The following is an 18,822-nucleotide window of genomic DNA, read 5'->3' on the forward strand; positions in this document are numbered from 1 at the left end:
ACCTTAAGGGACGCTTCCCTGGTCCTATCCCGGAAGGGAGGCCTGACGCACCATGCGGCACGCTAGAGCTCAATTACGTGACAAGGCCCAGCACATCTGTGAGCACCACGAGCTGTGCTGCCAGAAGCCCTCCCCTTCAGAGGATGCTTTGCCGTCTAAAATGCTTCTAAGCTCATCTTCCCCCACCAGTTCCTTCTCTAGGGGCCTATGGTAGCAGTTGGGAGGGAAAGGTATCTCTTGATAGTCCAAACCCTGAGAGGGGGGGCAGCAGCAAATCCCTGCATCAGCGCTCCTAATGAGCACAGCTCAGGCCAGCCAGCCCCAGCTCCCGGAAGAGCCGATTTGAGAAGGTCTCTGGCAGCCTGACACTGCAAGCCTGCAGCAGGCTCGACATGAATGCATGTAACAGACCCATCTGGTTCTAGGACTGGCAGTGGACGTGCTGCAGATCAGCATGGCAAACAAAGTCCACAGCTATCATGACAGCACCAATGCCAACACCTGACTTCCCTCTGTAACCTTTCCCATGTGCTTCCCCCTCTCTTTGCTCCCTTCCCTACTCCCAGCTTCAGGCTCCCCAAGCTCCCTTTGACAGCCTCCCTCCACTTCAGAACCACGAGACCTCGTCCCCATCCAGCTCTTAAGCAGAGGAGTCTCTGGTTGACCTGCAGCCATTCAGCTGGATTTGTAGTGTACACTCCACACCCAGGTCCCAGCAGGCCAGAGTCCAGGCCCCAAAATTGTATCCTTGGTTAACACACTTTCTAACACACCATCCATTCAGCTTTACCTGGAATTACAACATCTCCAAGACCCAACATGGCAAAGTTGTCAGCCTCCAGCCCCTTCTCCAGCAGATCCTGGGGGAAAACCACTGGAAAAGCAAAGAGGGAGTATTAAAAAGGGGAAGAGCTCAGGGTTAAAAGCACAAAGCCAAGCTGATGCTTTGGTGGGAGGTTAACAGCGGGTGTGCGTGAGTACAGGAATGGAAAGACCTACACATGAGAGTTTCCTCTCCAAACTCAATCTATTCTTATTGCCACAAAGGTGGATCAACTTACTGCATATCCCCCCACTGCAGGCCCTGGAAAGCAAGGGAACATGGAGACAAATCATTCAACATCCCATTCACATGCCACGCTTGCCAGCCATCACCCACAGCAGGTGAATGGGGAGACATGCCCCATCTACATGCAATTCTTCCATGCACAAAGGCTGGGCTCCTCCTGGTGAGCTGGGGAAGCAGAGGCATTAGGACATTCAGAGCTTCCTTTGGTGAGATTGTCTTGATTGTCCCCATCTCGCAGGCAGCAGTGCTGTGTGGTGCCAACTTGGGGGAAGACCACATTGAGGGGGCAAAGAAAGAGGGAGGTGGGAAGCTTCCAGGCATCCTGCCCTGGGTCCCCCAGCTGGAGATGAATCCAACAGGGCTGCTCAGGGGGTTTGCAGAAGCTGCCGTCCCTGGAGAGGAGCTGATAGCTCAGCTTGTGAAGCGTCTTGAACTGCAACTGTCCCATCTCTCTACTCGGTATCAGAGGGAGGGGGCAGGGAGACGGGAAAGAAGGCAGCTGATGGAGCATTATGAGCAGACTGTAGATGTCCAGGCCCCAGGGGGCCAACACTTCAGAGTGACCTGTGCCCAAGATGCCCGATAGGAATGCATGGTGGGGTCGTCTGGAGCAGGTGGGCAGTTTAGCTAAAGGAACCCAAAGAAACAGGTGACTCAGGGAAAAGGTGCAGTATGGTTCTTTCACTATATGTGAAAGCAGAGTCTCAAATATGGTAAAAATCTGATAGGAATCCAACAGCCCCACAGACTCACTAGACTAATAAGAGCATAGCAGTAGGACTACAGTACTGACCGCCTGACCAGGATGGTGATGGTGACTCCTGGAGATTCGAGAGGCTACAAAAAAAGAAACCCCAATAACAACGGGGATTTTAGCTAACCCCATATTGACTGGGAACATGTCACCTCAGGACAGAATGCAGACACAAAATTTCTAGACACCATTCATGGGTGCTTCTTGGAGCAGCTAGTCCTGGAACCCACCAGGGGAGAGGTAATTCTTGATTTAGTCCTAAGCAGCGCACACGATCTGGTCCAAGAGGTGAACAAACCTGAACTGCTCAGTAACAGCAACCATAACAGCCATTCTTTTTAGGTGACAAATCTGAGGAACTGTCCCAGATGGAGGTGTCAATACAGGTGGTTTTGGAACAAATTGATAAATTGAAGAGTAATAAGTCACCAGGACCAGATGGTATCACTCAAGAGTTCTGCAGTTTCACCTTTGAATTACTTCAGAACTATTAACTGTAGTATGCAATCTATTGCTTACATCAGCCTCTGTACCAGATCACTGGAGGACAGCTAATGTCATGCCAATTTTTTAAAAAGGGCTCCAGCAGCAATCCTGGCAGTTACAGACCAGTGAGCCTAACATAACACAAGAACCTGTGGTCACCCAGTGAAATTAATAGGCATTAGGTTTAAAACATACATAAGGAAGTACTTCTTCATAAAACACAAAGTCAATCTGTGGAACTCCTTGCCAGGGGATACAGCAAAGGCCAAAGTATTCAAATGGTTCAAAGAGGAATTAGATACATTCATGGAGGATAGATCCATCAATGACTATTAGCCAAGATAGTCAGGGATACAACCCATGCTCTGAGTGTCTCTAAACCTCAGACTGCTAGAAGCTGGGGCTGGACAACAGGAGATGATCACTCAATAATGATCACTGCCCTGTTCTGGTCACTCCCTCTGAAGCACCTGGCATTGGCCACGGTCGAAAGATGGGATACTGGGCTAGATGGACCATTGGTCTGAGCCAGTCTGGCCATTATGATGTTCAAAAGTGTTTCCTTTACTTTCTAAAAGTATTAGCTGGGAGATTCCATTGTGCCCTGGAGAGTTACTAAGCTAAATCTGGCAATTAAAAGGGATTCTATGAGCCAACAGTGTGCCCTTGTTGCCAAGGCGGCTAATGGCATATTGGGCTGCATTAGTAGAAGTATTGCCAGCAGATCGAGGGCAGTGATTATTCCCCTCTATTTGGCACTGGTGAGGCCACACCTGGAGTACTGCATCCAGTTTTGGGCCCCCCACTACAGAAAGGATGTGGACAAATTGGAGAGAGTTCAGTGCAGGGCAATGAAAATGATCAGGGGGCTGGGGCACATGTCTTACGAGGAGAGGCTGAGGAAACTGGGTTTATTTAGTCTGCAGAAGAGAAGAGTGAAGGGGGATTTGATAGCAGCTTTCAACTACCTGAAGAGGGGTTCCAGAGAGGATGGCTCTAGACTGTTCTCAATGGTAGCAGATGACAGAACGAGGAGTAATGGTCTCAAGTTGCAGTGGGGGAGGTCTAAGTTGGATATTTCACTAGCAGGGTGGTGAAGCACCGGAATGGGTTACCTAGGGAGGTGGTGGAATCTCCACCCTTAGAGGTTTTTAAGGCCTGGCTTGACAAAGCCCTGGCTGGGATGATTTAGTTAGTGTTGGTCCTGCTTTGAGCAGGGGGTTGGACTAGATGACCTCCTGAAGTCTCTTCCAACCCTAATCTTCTATGATTCTATTCCAGCTTTACATGCAAATCCCCACATAGCCTGAACTGGGGAGCGGCTACCAACACCCCAGAATACTGCAGACACTATGGCTTCAGGTGCCTTTCAGATCACGTGTCTGATGCGCCTACCATGTTCAGTGGCTGTAGAAACTCACTTCCCACTTCTGAGGTGACCCTGAGTCCCCATGATTCTCACCTTAAAGGCTTTGTACTGACCCCCTTCACTGGGTTGGGCCAGATCTCTGCAGATGTTCCTGCCCCATCATCAGAGACCTGAATGCCCACATACCATGCTACCCTGCCTGGCAGGTGTATTGCACTTTCCAGCGTGTCCTGTCACTGGCACACTGTGAAGACCAATACAGATCTAGAGCAAATAGCTGCAAGAGGATCCAAATTCCTCATGGGCAGAGTGCGAGCAGGAGTTGGATTCCAACTCCAAGGGAGGGAACTCATGACAAAATCTACTCATGAACAGTGGCACGCATAACAGAATGTAAAACTAGCCAGGTGGAGCCCAGAGCCCAGGCAGTGAGGATGATGGGCAGGAGACAGGACAGGTCTTCTCAGAAAGCAGGAAAGATCTACTCACGTTTTATTGGTGCCTCAAACGATTTGGCAACAGTCACCATCACGTTGGTGCCAAAAACCTAGGAGCCAACAACAGTCCGAAGTGAAAACAAAGGCCCAGGTAATAACGAGAGAAGCCATTCCACTACAGCTGCCTAGCTGCAGCTAACACTACCAGGGCCAGTTGTGGTCACAGCAGAGAGAGCGCCCACCAGGCACAGAATCACAGTATTCATTTTCTACTCTGATTCCCATTAGGTCAGTGTGAAGCCAGAGTAATAGGAGTGCAGCAATTCTCCCAAAAGGGCCATATTTCTGGAGTTTAAAGTACTTGCTCTCCACATGCCCACATCATATCTTGTTTGAAAGATTTTAGGTACGTTTAGATGAAGTAGTATGTGGAACTGTCAAGTGGTGCCATAAGCTTGTACACAAGGTGAAACAATAGTACACAAAATGAGAGTCTTTTTTTGAACTGTTCCAGAAACACTAACGTGACTATGAGTTGAGGTTTTTACCGTTTAAATTAATTTCAATACCTTATTGTTGTGTTTATTGGTGAAAACTACCAAACAACAATGTAGTAAAAGATTTGTATTGGTTTTGCGTGGGTATTTCCCCCCAGAAATTATGCTGTTTAGCATGTGGCAAAAGTCGTGAATATCAACATTTTGCAATACAACAATATGAACTGTTTTCACAACATGTGAGATACTTTAACAATTAAGAATACAAGTGATTAGAATAGTTTTCTTATATTTTTAATTGAAATTTGCTGACCAGATCAGTTTCACACTGAAGGTTGTGAACCAGTAGCAGTAGATTGCATGCCCACAGTTTGCCCTGCATGGTGGGTAGGTATAAACGTACATGAATTCCTAATGTAATGCTTCTTCCTTTGTAAATACAATGTCGCATGTAGTCTGCCTGGTAGAAGGTTTTTAATTTGCAATTGCCTACGCATGCAGTACTAGCTTTTGAAATATTCTAGAAACTAGCTTTTTAATTCAGTGACATTTGATACACAGGTCAGTATTGGTGTTAAAGATGACAACACACAGCTTCATATTATGAATATGCAAAAGCTTTGAGAAAAAGAAGTGGTCTAACAAGTTGTAGTGAGGACAAACCCCACAAACAAGTCCTTTTATCTGCAATGAAGGGAGAGAAAGCGCATGTTACAGATCTTACCAACTATATAGAATCATAGAATATCAGGGTTGGAAGGGACCCCAGAAGGTCATCTAGTCCAACCCCCTGCTTGAAGCAGGACCAATTCCCAGTTAAATCATCCCAGCCAGGGCTTTGTCAAGCCTGACCTTAAAAACCTCTAAGGAAGGAGATTCTACCACCTCCCTAGGTAACGCATTCCAGTGTTTCACCACCCTCTTAGTGAAAAAGTTTTTCCTAATATCCAATCTAAACCTCCCCCACTGCAACTTGAGACCATTACTCCTCGTTCTGTCATCTGCTACCATTGAGAACAGTCTAGAGCCATCCTCTTTGGAACCCCCTTTCAGGTAGTTGAAAGCAGCTATCAAATCCCCCCTCATTCTTCTCTTCTGCAGGCTAAACAATCCCAGCTCCCTCAGCCTCTCCTCAGAAGTCATGTGTTCTAGACCCCTAATCATTTTTGTTGCCCTTCGCTGGACTCTCTCCAATTTATCCACATCCTTCTTGTAGTGTGGGGCCCAAAACTGGACACAGTACTCCAGATGAGGCCTCACCAATGTCGAATAGAGGGGAACGATCACGTCCCTCGATCTGCTCGCTATGCCCCTACTTATACATCCCAAAATGCCATTGGCCTTCTTGGCAACAAGGGCACACTGCTGACTCATATCCAGCTTCTCGTCCACTGTCACCCCTAGGTCCTTTTCTGCAGAACTGCTGCCTAGCCATTCGGTCCCTAGTCTGTAGCGGTGCATTGGATTCTTCCATCCTAAGTGCAGGACCTGCACTTATCCTTATTGAACCTCATCAGATTTCTTTTGGCCCAATCCTCCAATTTGTCTAGGTCCTTCTGTATCCTATCCCTCCCCTCCAGCGTATCTACCACTCCTCCCAGTTTAGTATCATCCGCAAATTTGCTGAGTGTGCAATCCACACCATCCTCCAGATCATTTATGAAGATATTGAACAAAACCGGCCCCAGGACCGACCCTTGGGGTACTCCACTTGATACCGGCTGCCAACTAGACATGGAGCCATTGATCACTACCCGTTGAGCCTGACAATCTAGCCAGCTTTCTACCCACCTTGTAGTGCATTCATCCAGCCCATACTTCCTTAACTTGCTGACAAGAATACTGTGGGAGACCGTGTCAAAAGCTTTGCTAAAGTCAAGAAACAATACATCCACTGCTTTCCCTTCATCCACAGAACCAGTAATCATAAAAGGCGATTAGATTAGTCAGGCATGACCTTCCCTTGGTGAATCCATGCTGGCTGTTCCTGATCACTTTCCTCTCATGCAAGTGCTTCAGGATTGATTCTTTGAGGACCTGCTCCATGATTTTTCCAGGGACTGAGGTGAGGCTGACTGGCCTGTAGTTCCCAGGATCCTCCTTCTTCCCTTTTTTAAAGATTGGCACTACATTAGCCTTTTTCCAGTCATCCGGGACTTCCCCCGTTCGCCACGAGTTTTCAAAGATAATGGCCAATGGCTCTGCAATCACAGCCGCCAATTCCTTCAGCACTCTCAGATGCAACTCGTCCGGCCCCATGGACTTGTGCATGTCCAGCTTTTCTAAATAGTCTCTAACCACCTCTATCTCCACAGAGGGCTGGCCATCTCTTCCCCATTTTGTGATGCCCAGCACAGCAGTCTGGAAGCTGACCTTGTTAGTGAAAACAGAGGCAAAAAAAGCATTGAGTACATTAGCTTTTTCCACATCCTCTGTCACTAGGTTGCCTCCCTCATTCAGTAAGGGGCCCACACTTTCCTTGGCTTTCTTCTTGTTGCCAACATACCTGAAGAAACCCTTCTTGTTACTCTTAACATCTCTCGCTAGCTCCAGCTCCAGGTGCTATTTGGCCCTCTTGATATCATTCCTACATGCCCGAGCAATATTTTTATACTCTTCCCTGGTCATATGTCCAACCTTCCACTTCTTGTAAGCTTCTTTTTTATGTTTAAGATCCGCTAGGATTTCACCATTAAGCCAAGCTGGTCGCCTGCCATATTTACTATTCTTTCGACTCATCGGGATGGTTTGTCCCTGTAACCTCAACAGGGATTCCTTGAAATACAGCCAGCTCTCCTGGACTCCTTTCCCTTCAAGTTAGTCCCCCAGGGGATCCTCGCCATCCGTTCCCTGAGGGAGTCGAAGTCTGCTTTCCTGAAGTCCAGGGTCCGTATCCTGCTGCTTACCTTTCTTCCCTGCGTCAGGATCCTGAACTCAACTCATGGTCACTGCCTCCCAGATTCCCATCCACTTTTGCTTCCCCCACTAATTCTACCTGGTTTGTGAGCAGCAGGTCAAGAAAAGCGCCCCCCCTAGTTGGCTCCTCTAGCACTTGCGCCAGGAAATTGTCCCCTACGCTTTCCAAAAACTTCCTGGATTGTCTATGCACCGCTGTATTGCTCTCCCAGCAGATATCAGGAAAATTAAAGTCACCCATGAGAATCAGGGCATGCGATCTAGTAGCTTCCGTGAGCTGCCGGAAGAAAGCCTCATCTACCTCATCCCCCTGGTCCGGTGGTCTATAGCAGACTCCCACCACTACATCACTCTTGTTGCACACACTTCTAAACTTAATCCAGAGACACTCAGGTTTTTCTACAGTTTCGTACCGGAGCTCTGAGCAGTCATACTGCTCCCTTACATACAGTGCTACTCCCCCACCTTTTCTGCCCTGCCTGTCCTTCCTGAACAGTTTATAACCATCCATGACAGTACTCCAGTCATGTGAGTTATCCCACCAATAAATATCAGCAATAATATGACAAACCCACTTGACCCTCTATCACATCTAGAGCAGTGTTTTTCAAATGTGGCCATCGTGGCTCCATGCGGCCACCAAGGGCTTTTCTTGCAGTCACAGTCTCCTGGGTGGTGATGGGGGGGGGGGGGGGTTGGAGGGGAGAGGAAGGCAGCAGCCCCTCCTCTGGGGCTGCCAGGAGGGATTGGGCCTTCCCCCGTTTGGAGCCACAAACACCGGAGGAGCAGCCAGCCAGTGTGAGTTTCCCATCTTCCCAGGATAGTGGGGCTCAGGCTTCTGGCTTCAGCCCTGGTGTGGCAGGCAGCAGGCTCCTGCCACGGGCTCTGATTGTGGGGCTTTGGACTCTGGCTACTCAGTGGTAGGCTCCATCCCTCGGCTGCAGGACTCCACCCCTGGGCTCACCAGCCCCATCTCGCCCCTGGTGCCTCCCTATCCACCTCCCCATCCAAGTCTTAATTTGTTCCCTGGCTTGCCAGGGCTGAATAAGTCTGCTGTGAAAAGCGATATTTGTATAATTTGTTAATATCAGTTTTCACTGCCTCTCAGCCAGCTAACCAGTCTGTTAATATCACTTTTCACAGCAGCAAACGTACAAATATCAGTTTTCACAGAAGCATTTTTTAGACTTGCTAGCTAGTAAATTTGCAGCAAAAAAGCAAAACAATAAAAGACAAGAACATGCAAAGCACCTTATTTGTGTTTCTATTCGGTTTAGCTCCAGTAAAGAAAAGAGACAAACATAAGCTATTTTTATTATTAAGTCTGCAAAAAAACCCTGCATAAATAAATTACTATGATTTGGCCATATACATGTGCATATTTGTTTTTCCTAAAGTTAATTAAGTATTTTAGGTAAAACTGTTGAGTGGCCACCAGCAAGAGTTGGTGACCACACTCTGAAGCGCTGAAAAAATTATTGCAAGTACCCCTGATCTAGAGGTGCTTACTCACAGAGCTACCGGCCTACATGCAACACCACATGTACGCGAGTCTGCTGAAAACAGCAGCTGTCGGCGAAGAGCCAACAGATTCATGAACGGTGACTTGATTCTAATGAGACCCAGAGCTTCTTCAGCCCAGGCAAGAAATCTGGCACCAAAACATTTGCTGACATGGCCAAGACTATCACATTTACGTCTGGCCAGGAAGGGATAATCACAGCAGCTACCAGTCCGGAAAATGTTTTCCGCAGAGCCCTGTCCTTAGCAAGGTGCAGAGAGGATATTTCAATGGCAACTGTTCTTAGTCACCCAACAGGACCTGTGCCTATGTCCCTCTTCCATGCTGATACAACAATGAGAAGAACAGACAAAGATGAATTAGGACATCAACTGGAAGCTCAAGATGGAAGACTCAATAAGCTAAGAGCATGCAAAAGAGAAACCAGTGTACATCAGAGGTGCCATGGCTGCCATAGAAATGATGGCACATTCCAATTCCACACCTTCAATGAATTGGCTGCTGATACAACTGTAACTCCGTGAAAACTGCAGAAAGACAACACTGGACAGGATCTGAGGAAGGATGCAAGAAAGTGCAGATGATTGGTGGATGCCCTGTGCCTCCATGGAAGAAGTTTCAAAGGCCTTGTCTACACTACAAAGTTTTGTCAGCAAAAGTTAAGCCACTTTAATTAAAATCAAAGTTGCATGCCCTCACTAGCTCCTTGTGTTGGCAGAGTGCATCCACACTAACAGCGCTCGCATGGACACAGACCAGTGCACTATGGGTAGCTATCCCACTGTGCAAGAGATCGCAGGGTGCTTTGGGAAGGGTTTGCAATGTTTCAGTATATTGTCGGATGCTTTTTCAACTGAAGTGGGGGGGGGGGGGGAAGGAGAGTAGTGTGTCTGGGGCAGGGGGACAGGAGGCTGACTGACCTATCCTGAGGCAGGGGGAGAGGGACACCCCCCACATCAGCCCCTGGCTCTGCTTGGAGTCTGCATAGCAGTCTTTCCCGTAGCAGCCCGCTCTGCTGGCCTGCCTATGGCTCTGTGATTCCCTGAGTTCTCCCAAACCCTCCTCAGCTGCTGGGAGCCATCCTGAGCAGCTCTGTAGCTCTCCGTGCTGAGAAATGTCACGGCAGCCCCCCCCCCCCCCCCCCGCCGCCCCCAAACAGCAGTCTGCCTGCTGCGGTGTTTCTAGTGCAGGGCAGAACAGGAGCATTCCACATTAAGGATTTGCCCTTTGTTCCCCAAACAGAGCATGCTGAGCTGTCAGATACTTCCTGGAGCTTTGAAAGAGGAGGGGTACCTGCCTACAGGGCAGGAGAGATCAAAACAGTGAGCTGAACTGTCACAGGGGGCATTGTGGGATACAGATGGAAGCCAGTTATGTTGACAAAACAAACAGCAGCGTCTACACTGACGCTTTGTCACTTTAACTTTGAGGCAAAAAGCTTTACACCTCTTGCTGAGGTGGTTTTATACGGTCGGCAAAACAGCAGAGTTTTGCCACCCCTCTCCTGTTTTGTCGGCAAAAGGCAGCTTTTGCGGACAAAACTTTGTAGTGTAGACAAGGCCTAAACGTGGCATCCAGCAAGCAGTCACTTGTAAAATCCCTCTGACCACATGGTTCAAAATATATCCGAGTGTGCGTGAAAACACTCAGCACAAACACCCCTCCTGGCTGGAGATTTTTCCAGTAGCACTTGCTATTCACTACTTTCCGAAAATGGAACAGAGATAAACATGGGGATTGAAACACGCTCCATTACCAGCACAACTGACAAGTGTTACCCTTCATACTTGTGCGTGCAATTTGTGATGCACTCATTCCTGACTTCCGCAGCATACCTCCTGCTGTACCTGCATTAACAGGATGTGACTCTGTCATTCCTATTTGGTGTTGGGAGAAAAAAAATCTATGCTTAATGTTCTTAAAACAAAGACAGCTTACTGCTTCTGGGAGAGAGGACAGACAAGCTAGGATTTCTACAGCAAGGAAGTTGGTAGCAGTGCTGTCTGACCAGAGTGAGAAAGAAAAGAAGACCCACAGATCTGAATTGCTTGTGCCTCAATCTAGCCATCAAAAAGGACAACTCACTAGTCAAACGTCCACCATGTGAGGACAGTTTTGAAGAGCATGTCAAAAGAGCATCTTGGCAAATAAAGATTTGGATGTCCTCGCACACAGGTACACCAGATAGTGGATCACCTTTGCAACATGGGTGGAAAAATGTGGATGATGAATTATTTCCTGTAATTCTTCAAGGGCCTGTTGGCATCTGAGCTTCTACAAGAACTTATTTGTGCCTGTACCAATAGGGGTTGCTGCATAATCAACTGCATCTGTGGTCAGACCAATCTTCCCTGCTCAGAACTGGGTACATGCCCAGGCAACCAAGACTGTGTCAGCCCACACACTCAGAGATTGTAACGATGATAAAGAGGTTGACTAGAAACGTCACCAGCACTATTGCATTTCAATGATACCTATGCAAGGGTAAAACAAAATCTAACAATAGATTGGTTTCAGAGTAGCAGCCGTGTTAGTCTGTATCCGCAAAAAGAACAGGAGGACTTGTGGCACCTTAGAGACTAACCCATTTATCTGAGCATAAGCTTTCGTGAGCTACAGCTCACTTCATCGGATGCATACCGTGGAAAGTGTAGAAGATATTATATACACACAAAGCATGAAAAAATACCTCCTCCCACCCCACTCTCCTGCTGGTAATAGCTTATCTAAAGTGACCACTCTCCTTACAATGTGTATGATAATCAAGTTGGGCCATTTCCATCATACACATTGTAAGGAGAGTGGTCACTTTAGATAAGCTATTACCAGCAGGAGAGTGGGGTGGGAGGAGGTATTTTTTCATGCTTTGTGTGTATATAATATCTTCTACACTTTCCACGGTATGCATCCGATGAAGTGAGCTGTAGCTCACGAAAGCTCATGCTCAAATAAATGGGTTAGTCTCTAAGGTGCCACAAGTCCTCCTTTTCTTTTAACAATAGATTATGACCTCAAAGCATCACAACAACAATATAGAGAGACATTAAACTAAGAGAAGTGAATGCAAATATTGCGATGTGGTCACTTTAACATGTGATGGTGTCATTGTTTATCCCTGTTTCTATGGAAACAGCACCACTTGACAGCTCCATATCATACCTCATCCTAAAGTAGACATCATAAGCTTCCAAACGACGTATGATGTGCGTGTGTAGAGAGACTACATTAAGTCGACCAAATTGAGGGTGCCTGCCATTGGCTTAAATTTACATGAAGGCATTCAATAAAAGTACAAACAGCTGACTCGGCCTCAATTAGCAGACAATGCAGAGTGTGTGTCTGGAAGCTTGAAACAGGACTGAATTCAACAGGAAGTGTGACGACTGCTTCTGACAACTGTATTTTGCTCTTTGGGCATCTATTTTTATTGTACTATCTGGAGGAATGTGTCCATTTTAAATATTGGCACCTTTTTGTTGGACTGACTAAACACGAGTTTGTCAGGCCTCTTCAATTCCTGGTCATTTCATGGCATCCAGTTTAGATTAAGCCAACTGTGGACCTATAAATCAGAGGCCAGCTCGTTCCTGGCCAGTGAGATCCAAGAGTTAGCATACAGAGAGACAAGAGCATGACAGAATGGTGCAATCACTATTAGAATGTCTATTATAACCAAGGAGTGAGGCCAGAAACTCTAGCCAGGGCCAAAGAGAAGACAGTATCCAGAGGGACTTTCCAGCAGCCTGGGCCTTGAAGCAGCCACAAGGACCAAGGAAAATCTTTAAACATTCTAGCAAAACTTCATACCAACATTACAAGAGGGACCTGTAGCATGTTCAGTAACGTATTTATCTTCCCCTTATTGTAAAATCACCACCTGGGATCCCAAATTGTGAACGATTCTCACTGAGCTACAACGAGACACATGAAATCAAGCAGCAAGGACAAGTCCTTTGTACAGAGCCAGGAAGGCTGGCTGGAGATTGCTTGTAGGCACAGCATGATAATCAGCTGAGAAAACCAGCTATACTAGAGCAATCAGATAGCAGTGCTGGTGCCAGATGCATTATGCAATGCAGCCGGTTTTTCTCACTGGAGAGATGCATGCTCCGGGAGCCACCCTATGGAATTAAGTGAATAATTTGGAAGAGTATTTGCTGGGCTAAGTTTTGGCCAAACACCCTGTCATTTCCCCCTCCCACCACACCTTGCTTTCGGGCAGAGGAGAAAGCATACACCCCGTTTCCAGTATTCCCTCCTTTCCCAAAATTAGCAGGACATCCTATATGGACACCTCTGCCAGAAAACCTACAGAACAGGGGTGGTGTGTCACTGCTCCTCCTCCTCCGCCAAGGCCCACGAGCCGTGCCTGCTTACCCAGAACACATCGTAGATGAAGAGGCCCCCGAGCAGGATGCAGCCAGTGCTGACGTTGTTCAAATGCAGGAGCTCCACGCCATTGAGAGAGAACGCCAGTCCAAAGAGATTGTTTGCAATCCAGTGCTAAGGGCCAAACACAACAGGAAAATAATCTGGCTCAGCACAGCCAGCGGCACAAACTGCCTATTCCTCGCAGGCAGATTACCAAGAGACTCCCAAGTTTGATCTAGCGGCTGTTCCTCCCCCTTCCTAGTTTGAATATCCCACCGCTGCTTTGTTCCCTTGCTTACCTTCCTCAGCAGGTACCAGACTCCAACGACGCTGCTCATGGCCAAGCACACAAGGTCCTTGGAATCAAACTCATAATTCACTATTTCTGTAACAAACATAACAGCATGATTCCATCTGGCCTGCACAAGACGTGTGTGTGTGTGTGCGCGTGTGTGTGCGTGTGTGCGTGTGCGGCAGGTGAGCAACACAGGACCACCGTGGCAACTTTCCCAAACGAGTGTCGGAGTGACACTGCACATGCAAGTGACCAATTCTGCAGTAACCACATGCATTCAGAGCTGAACTTGGAAAATCCGGACCTTTCCCTTCAACCAGGCCACTCTTCCTCGGCAGATTGTCTTGCTGCCAGGAAGGAACCTGAACTCAGGTTCGCTGGGATTGTATACACACAGCTGTCTCAGGAGGATGCCACCTTTTCGCCTTTCACATTCACACAGTTAATTAGCAGGAAGTACTTTTTCAGCTAGGTGAAGCATATTCTACTTGTTCATAGACCATCAGCGGGTGGAGATCAGGAGCAGTGGAGACAGCACTAGATTACTTAAAAGCCTTAGATAAAGAGAATTCATTTTTCATATTTTTATCAGTTTGATTTCTGCAGCACCCTGATACTGGGATCTTCCATCTGACCAAAAGGCAGCAGGCAGGGAGGACCTCGGCTTTGGTGTCTAACAGCACATGCACAGTATCTAAAGAGCACTGGGTACATCCAAGCAGGCCATAGCAGCGTGGCGTGGGAAATGAGAGGCAGAGTCCAAAATATTCTGATTCAATGAAGGGTTGAAAATTGACAAGCTGAGAGAGTGAGAGCACATGAAGCAGGAAACAAACAAAAAGTCCCAAGGGAAAGCAGGCAAAATGGACATACCTTCCTTGTTTTCCCCTGAGCCCTGGGTGAAGAGAAGCTGGTACTGTTTGCTGGGGAAGTTAGCTGGGAAGAATTTGTTCATGACAGGGCTGAAATAGAGATGGAGAGGAGGTCAATCCTGCAGAAGAACCTGTGAATTCAATGCCCTTCCCTATTACCTCCAGGATGACTGTAAATCACATTACAAACATTAAGTCCCAACACCTCTATCCTATCCCCACTGTACAGATGGGGAAACTCAAGTACAGAAAAATGAAGTGACTTGCTGAATGTTCCTGAAATAGTGGCACAGCCAGGGCTGTGACTCCATCACTAGGCTCTAACCGGCAGAAGACCGTCTTAGTAGGGTTATAGGCAGTATTCAAACCAATTTGGGCAGGGGGATTGGAGGCAGCCTGCAGGGGAACCACTGCTGGGTATATTTTGGAAGCATGCCAATTTGGTGCAATTGGCTGCATTCCAATGCTTTTCAGAGTCACCCATGGCAGGGCTGGCTTAGCATTAGCCAGAGAGAAAGGACAGCTCCACTGGAGGGAGAGAAGCCCCATCCCAATTCTGCTCGTGCTCAGGAGTGACTGTTCTCATTTCCCATCCATCAAACCTCCTAAAGCCGTGAGGCTGCGGCTCACCCTGGATTGCCCTCTGCATGCCCCAGCCCACCTAACAGTTTCTAGTGTAACTTGTTGCAGCATCCCACAAGTCTCCTTGGTCAGAGACTTGCAGTGGAGAGACCCCCATTCGAAGCCTGACACCAGCACCACCATCTCAGGGAGTAGCTAATGAGTTTGAGTCAGCACAACTAAAGAGAAAAAGGCAAAACACCATAATCCAAAAGCCTGGGGAAGTTATCCCTGTCCCTAAAGCCCACAACCTCCTGGGTTTGCAGAGGCTAGTGGAACCAATATCAGAAGTCAGAGGGATCTCGATAGGGTTCAAAATCTTGTAATCTAAAGGAAGGCATCTTTCCCCTCCCCACACCACTCCCAAAAAGCTCAGGAAACAGGAAGCTGATTCCCCACCCCCACAATAACTTGACTTTTCTAGAAAAAGCTCAGATGAGACTGCAACATCCAAGGCCAGATCCTACCCTACTCTAAGGTGCAAAGGGACCGGAAATACTGCTTTCAGTGGGCGACCAGTTCCCCCTGGAAAGGGGGAATCCTCAGCTGGTGCAAAGCTCGCAGAGCTGCCCCCTCTGGTGTGTGGGGCAAGAGGGGGTGGGCTGGAGTACACCATACTCTAGTGAACCTTGCTGGTGTAATGCGCTGAGACTGCTCTAACTCGCACTGGGACATGTGACTAGCCGCAGGCATGAGGGATGGAGCAGAACGGTGGCCCAATTCCACCTGTTTCCCCGACCGTATCACATTGTGTCCCAGTGCAGATGAGAATTTAGCCTGCAGTTTTCACTGAGGTTTGTGCTTTGTAAACCAATTTCCCAACTGGTTTTGCTGAGGCACAAGCTTTGTCAATAAAAGTCCACTGAGGACTTCAGAACCATCTCTTACGGTTGCTGTTCAAAGCAAAACGTGCTCTCTGTGCTGTTTAAATACAACATACACTGTTAGCTCCTCAGGAGAGGGACAGTGCCTTGCTGGCCAGGCACACCTATGGTGCAGTAAGAGCATAAATCCAAACTCCTTTGCAGGCTGCATAGCCCAGTGCTTTGTCCACGAGCCTGGGGCTTGGGAGAGCCGGGGTCTACACCTGGCTCACCCATTGGTCTGCTGTATGACCTTGGGCAAGTCACTTCTCCACTCTATACCTCAGCTTCCCTGTCTGTAAGTCAGAGATAATGATGCTGCCCTCCTTTGTAAACTGCTTAGAGTTCTACTGATGAAAAGCGCTAGGTCGTATACTACTGCTGTAAGGTAACAACACTCTGGGAATAAACAAGTCCAATCTGCCCCCTTCTAGGTGCACGTACACCATAGGGAACTTCCCTATACACTCCCCTAGTTACCAGGACAGAGTTTACCATACAATATTGAGGTACCCTCCCCCATTTTTTACCTGATGGTGTGAGACAGGGCTAGGATCCCCAAGACAAAGAAATACATAGACAGCAACAGGTTGATATATTCTTGAGAGAAGATCTGGAAGGCAAAAAACCGAGATTCGGTTATAATAGCAATTCCCACCTTGCAGATGGCGGAAAAGGCAAGAACCCCTTTGCATGTGAAGCAGCTGTGATGTAACTAGCACGTTACTGGTCACTGCTTTCTGGTCACAGTTGTGACAAGTGACTAAGAATGACTAAGGGAACTCAACATATTTACTGGTTTCAGAGTAGCAGCCGTGTTAGTCTGTATTTGCAATAAGAAAAGGAGGACTTGTGGTTAGTCTCTAAGGTGCCACAAGTTCTCCTTTCCTTTTAACATATTTATTATATTTCATACCGCGGGGTTAAAACAAAAAAGGAATTAAAATCAATGACTAGTCCCCCGATCCCATAATAAGGGTCATGTGGGATAGGTGGCCACCTCCGGGGTCTATGCTACCACCTGCAACAGCGAGCCATTCAAAATGGCTTAATCAAAAAATTGCAGGAAAGGGCACTCGTTTTTTCCCCCACACAATTCTCCTTTGGAGAAAAATTCAGCATGTGATTGGAGCATGAAATTGTTAAATTCATGCAACAGCCTGAATACAAAAAATGACAAAGAGGTTGACCGAGTCTGGACTAGATAACCTCTTGAGGTCTCTTCCAGCCCTACATTTCTATGAAAACTGAATTAAGGCAGCATTCCCCCTACCCCTTCAGTTCCAAAGGCATCCTAAACTCATGCTCCACCCTAGTTTATCTGAGGATATTATTAGAACCCCTACCCCTCTGAAATGCATGTGCAGCCTTATAGCCTGCATTCATTTTCTCTCACACACACACACTTGTAACCTAGCTAAATTTGCCAAGAAGCACTTCAGGCAGCCTTTGATCTTCTCTTGTAGTCTCTTAAAATAGAGAGAAATTAAAATACAAATGCTTAATGCAGAGTAACATCATGGTAACTATTTTAAACCTGTCCAAGTGAAGGCTCACGTAGCAACATTAATTTGTTCACATTGCACACGTTTAGTGCTTTCCCTCGAGACACTTCACAGCCACCCCTGGCATGACCAAAAGATAAGGGACAGTAAAGGTACCCGAGGAGTCCTGCTAGCATCCTGACACCACAGGAGATTGGATTTCTTAGGGGGAACACCTTCTCTGACCACAGTCAAGAAGGAACTGACCAGAATGCTTCATGGGCAGCATTTGTAAAGATGATGGGGGGATGCCATAAATAGTAGGGATCCTGGCTTGTGGTCTCCCCTATTCCAGGAGTGAGAACCCTGTCCAGATGGTATTTTTAGAGAAGTATTCCCCCTGCCCCAGTGCTCATATAACTCAAATATATCTGAACCAATTTCATTCAAGTATTCTAAAAATAAATTCCCCCTTGGCTAATGACCAAGAATGGAAGATTACAGCGCAGAGAAGTATGAGAAAGTTGTAAATGCTGAAGGATTAGAATTGCAGTTGAAATTAATTCTTAACTAAGGCCTCCTCAATAAAAGAAAGGCTGTACCACTTTAACTAAGCTGATTTTAAATTGTAAACTATTTAGACCTTTACATCCCACCCCCACCACGTAGACACGCTTAAGCCAGTTTAAACTTCAGTCGAAATTGGTAATTTACTACCTTAAGTGCAGCTACATAAGGGATTTGTACAGGTATAACTACATAATTTAAAGTCAACTTTAGTACAAACATTCTCATAGAGCCTTGGTCTACACTAGGAGTTGAGGTCGAATTTAGCAGCGTTAAATCAATTTAACCCTGCACCCATCCACACAACGAAGCCCTTTTTTCGACTTAAAGGGTTCTTAAAATCGGTTTCCTTACTCCACCCCCAACAAGGGGATTAGCACTGAAATCGGCCTTGCCGGGTCGAATTTGGGGTACTATGGACACAATTAGACAGTATTGGCCTCTGGGAGCTGTCCCAGAGTGCTCCATTGTGACCGCTCTGGACAGCACTCTCAACTCAGATGCACTGGCCAGGTAGACAGGAAAAGCCCCGCAAACTTTTGAATTTCAATTTCCTGTTTGGCCAGCGTGCCAAGCTGCAGGTGACCATGCAGAGCTCATCAGCAGAGGTGACCATGATGGAGTCCTAGAATCGCAAAAGAGCTCCAGCATGGACTGAATAGAAGGTACGGGATCTGATCGCTCTATGGGGAGAGGAAT

General features: G+C 47.2%; 1 protein-coding gene across 2 annotated transcripts in view; it reads right to left on the reverse strand.

The window, feature by feature from the left end:
- The window catches only part of HM13 (histocompatibility minor 13), a 33,877-nt gene that overhangs the window by 8,337 nt on the left and 6,718 nt on the right, over window positions 1-18,822 (reverse strand). For both annotated transcript variants that reach the window (XM_073308730.1, XM_073308729.1), the window contains exons 3-8: window positions 16,603-16,685; window positions 14,590-14,678; window positions 13,721-13,806; window positions 13,428-13,553; window positions 4,168-4,225; window positions 791-874 (exon numbers count right to left, since the gene is read on the reverse strand). In XM_073308730.1, coding sequence (XP_073164831.1) covers window positions 791-874; window positions 4,168-4,225; window positions 13,428-13,553; window positions 13,721-13,806; window positions 14,590-14,678; window positions 16,603-16,685 — 526 coding nt within the window. The remainder of the gene's footprint in view (window positions 1-790; window positions 875-4,167; window positions 4,226-13,427; window positions 13,554-13,720; window positions 13,807-14,589; window positions 14,679-16,602; window positions 16,686-18,822) is intronic.

Source organism: Lepidochelys kempii, chromosome 13 (genome assembly GCF_965140265.1).
Source record: "Lepidochelys kempii isolate rLepKem1 chromosome 13, rLepKem1.hap2, whole genome shotgun sequence".
NCBI lineage: Eukaryota > Metazoa > Chordata > Testudines > Cheloniidae > Lepidochelys > Lepidochelys kempii.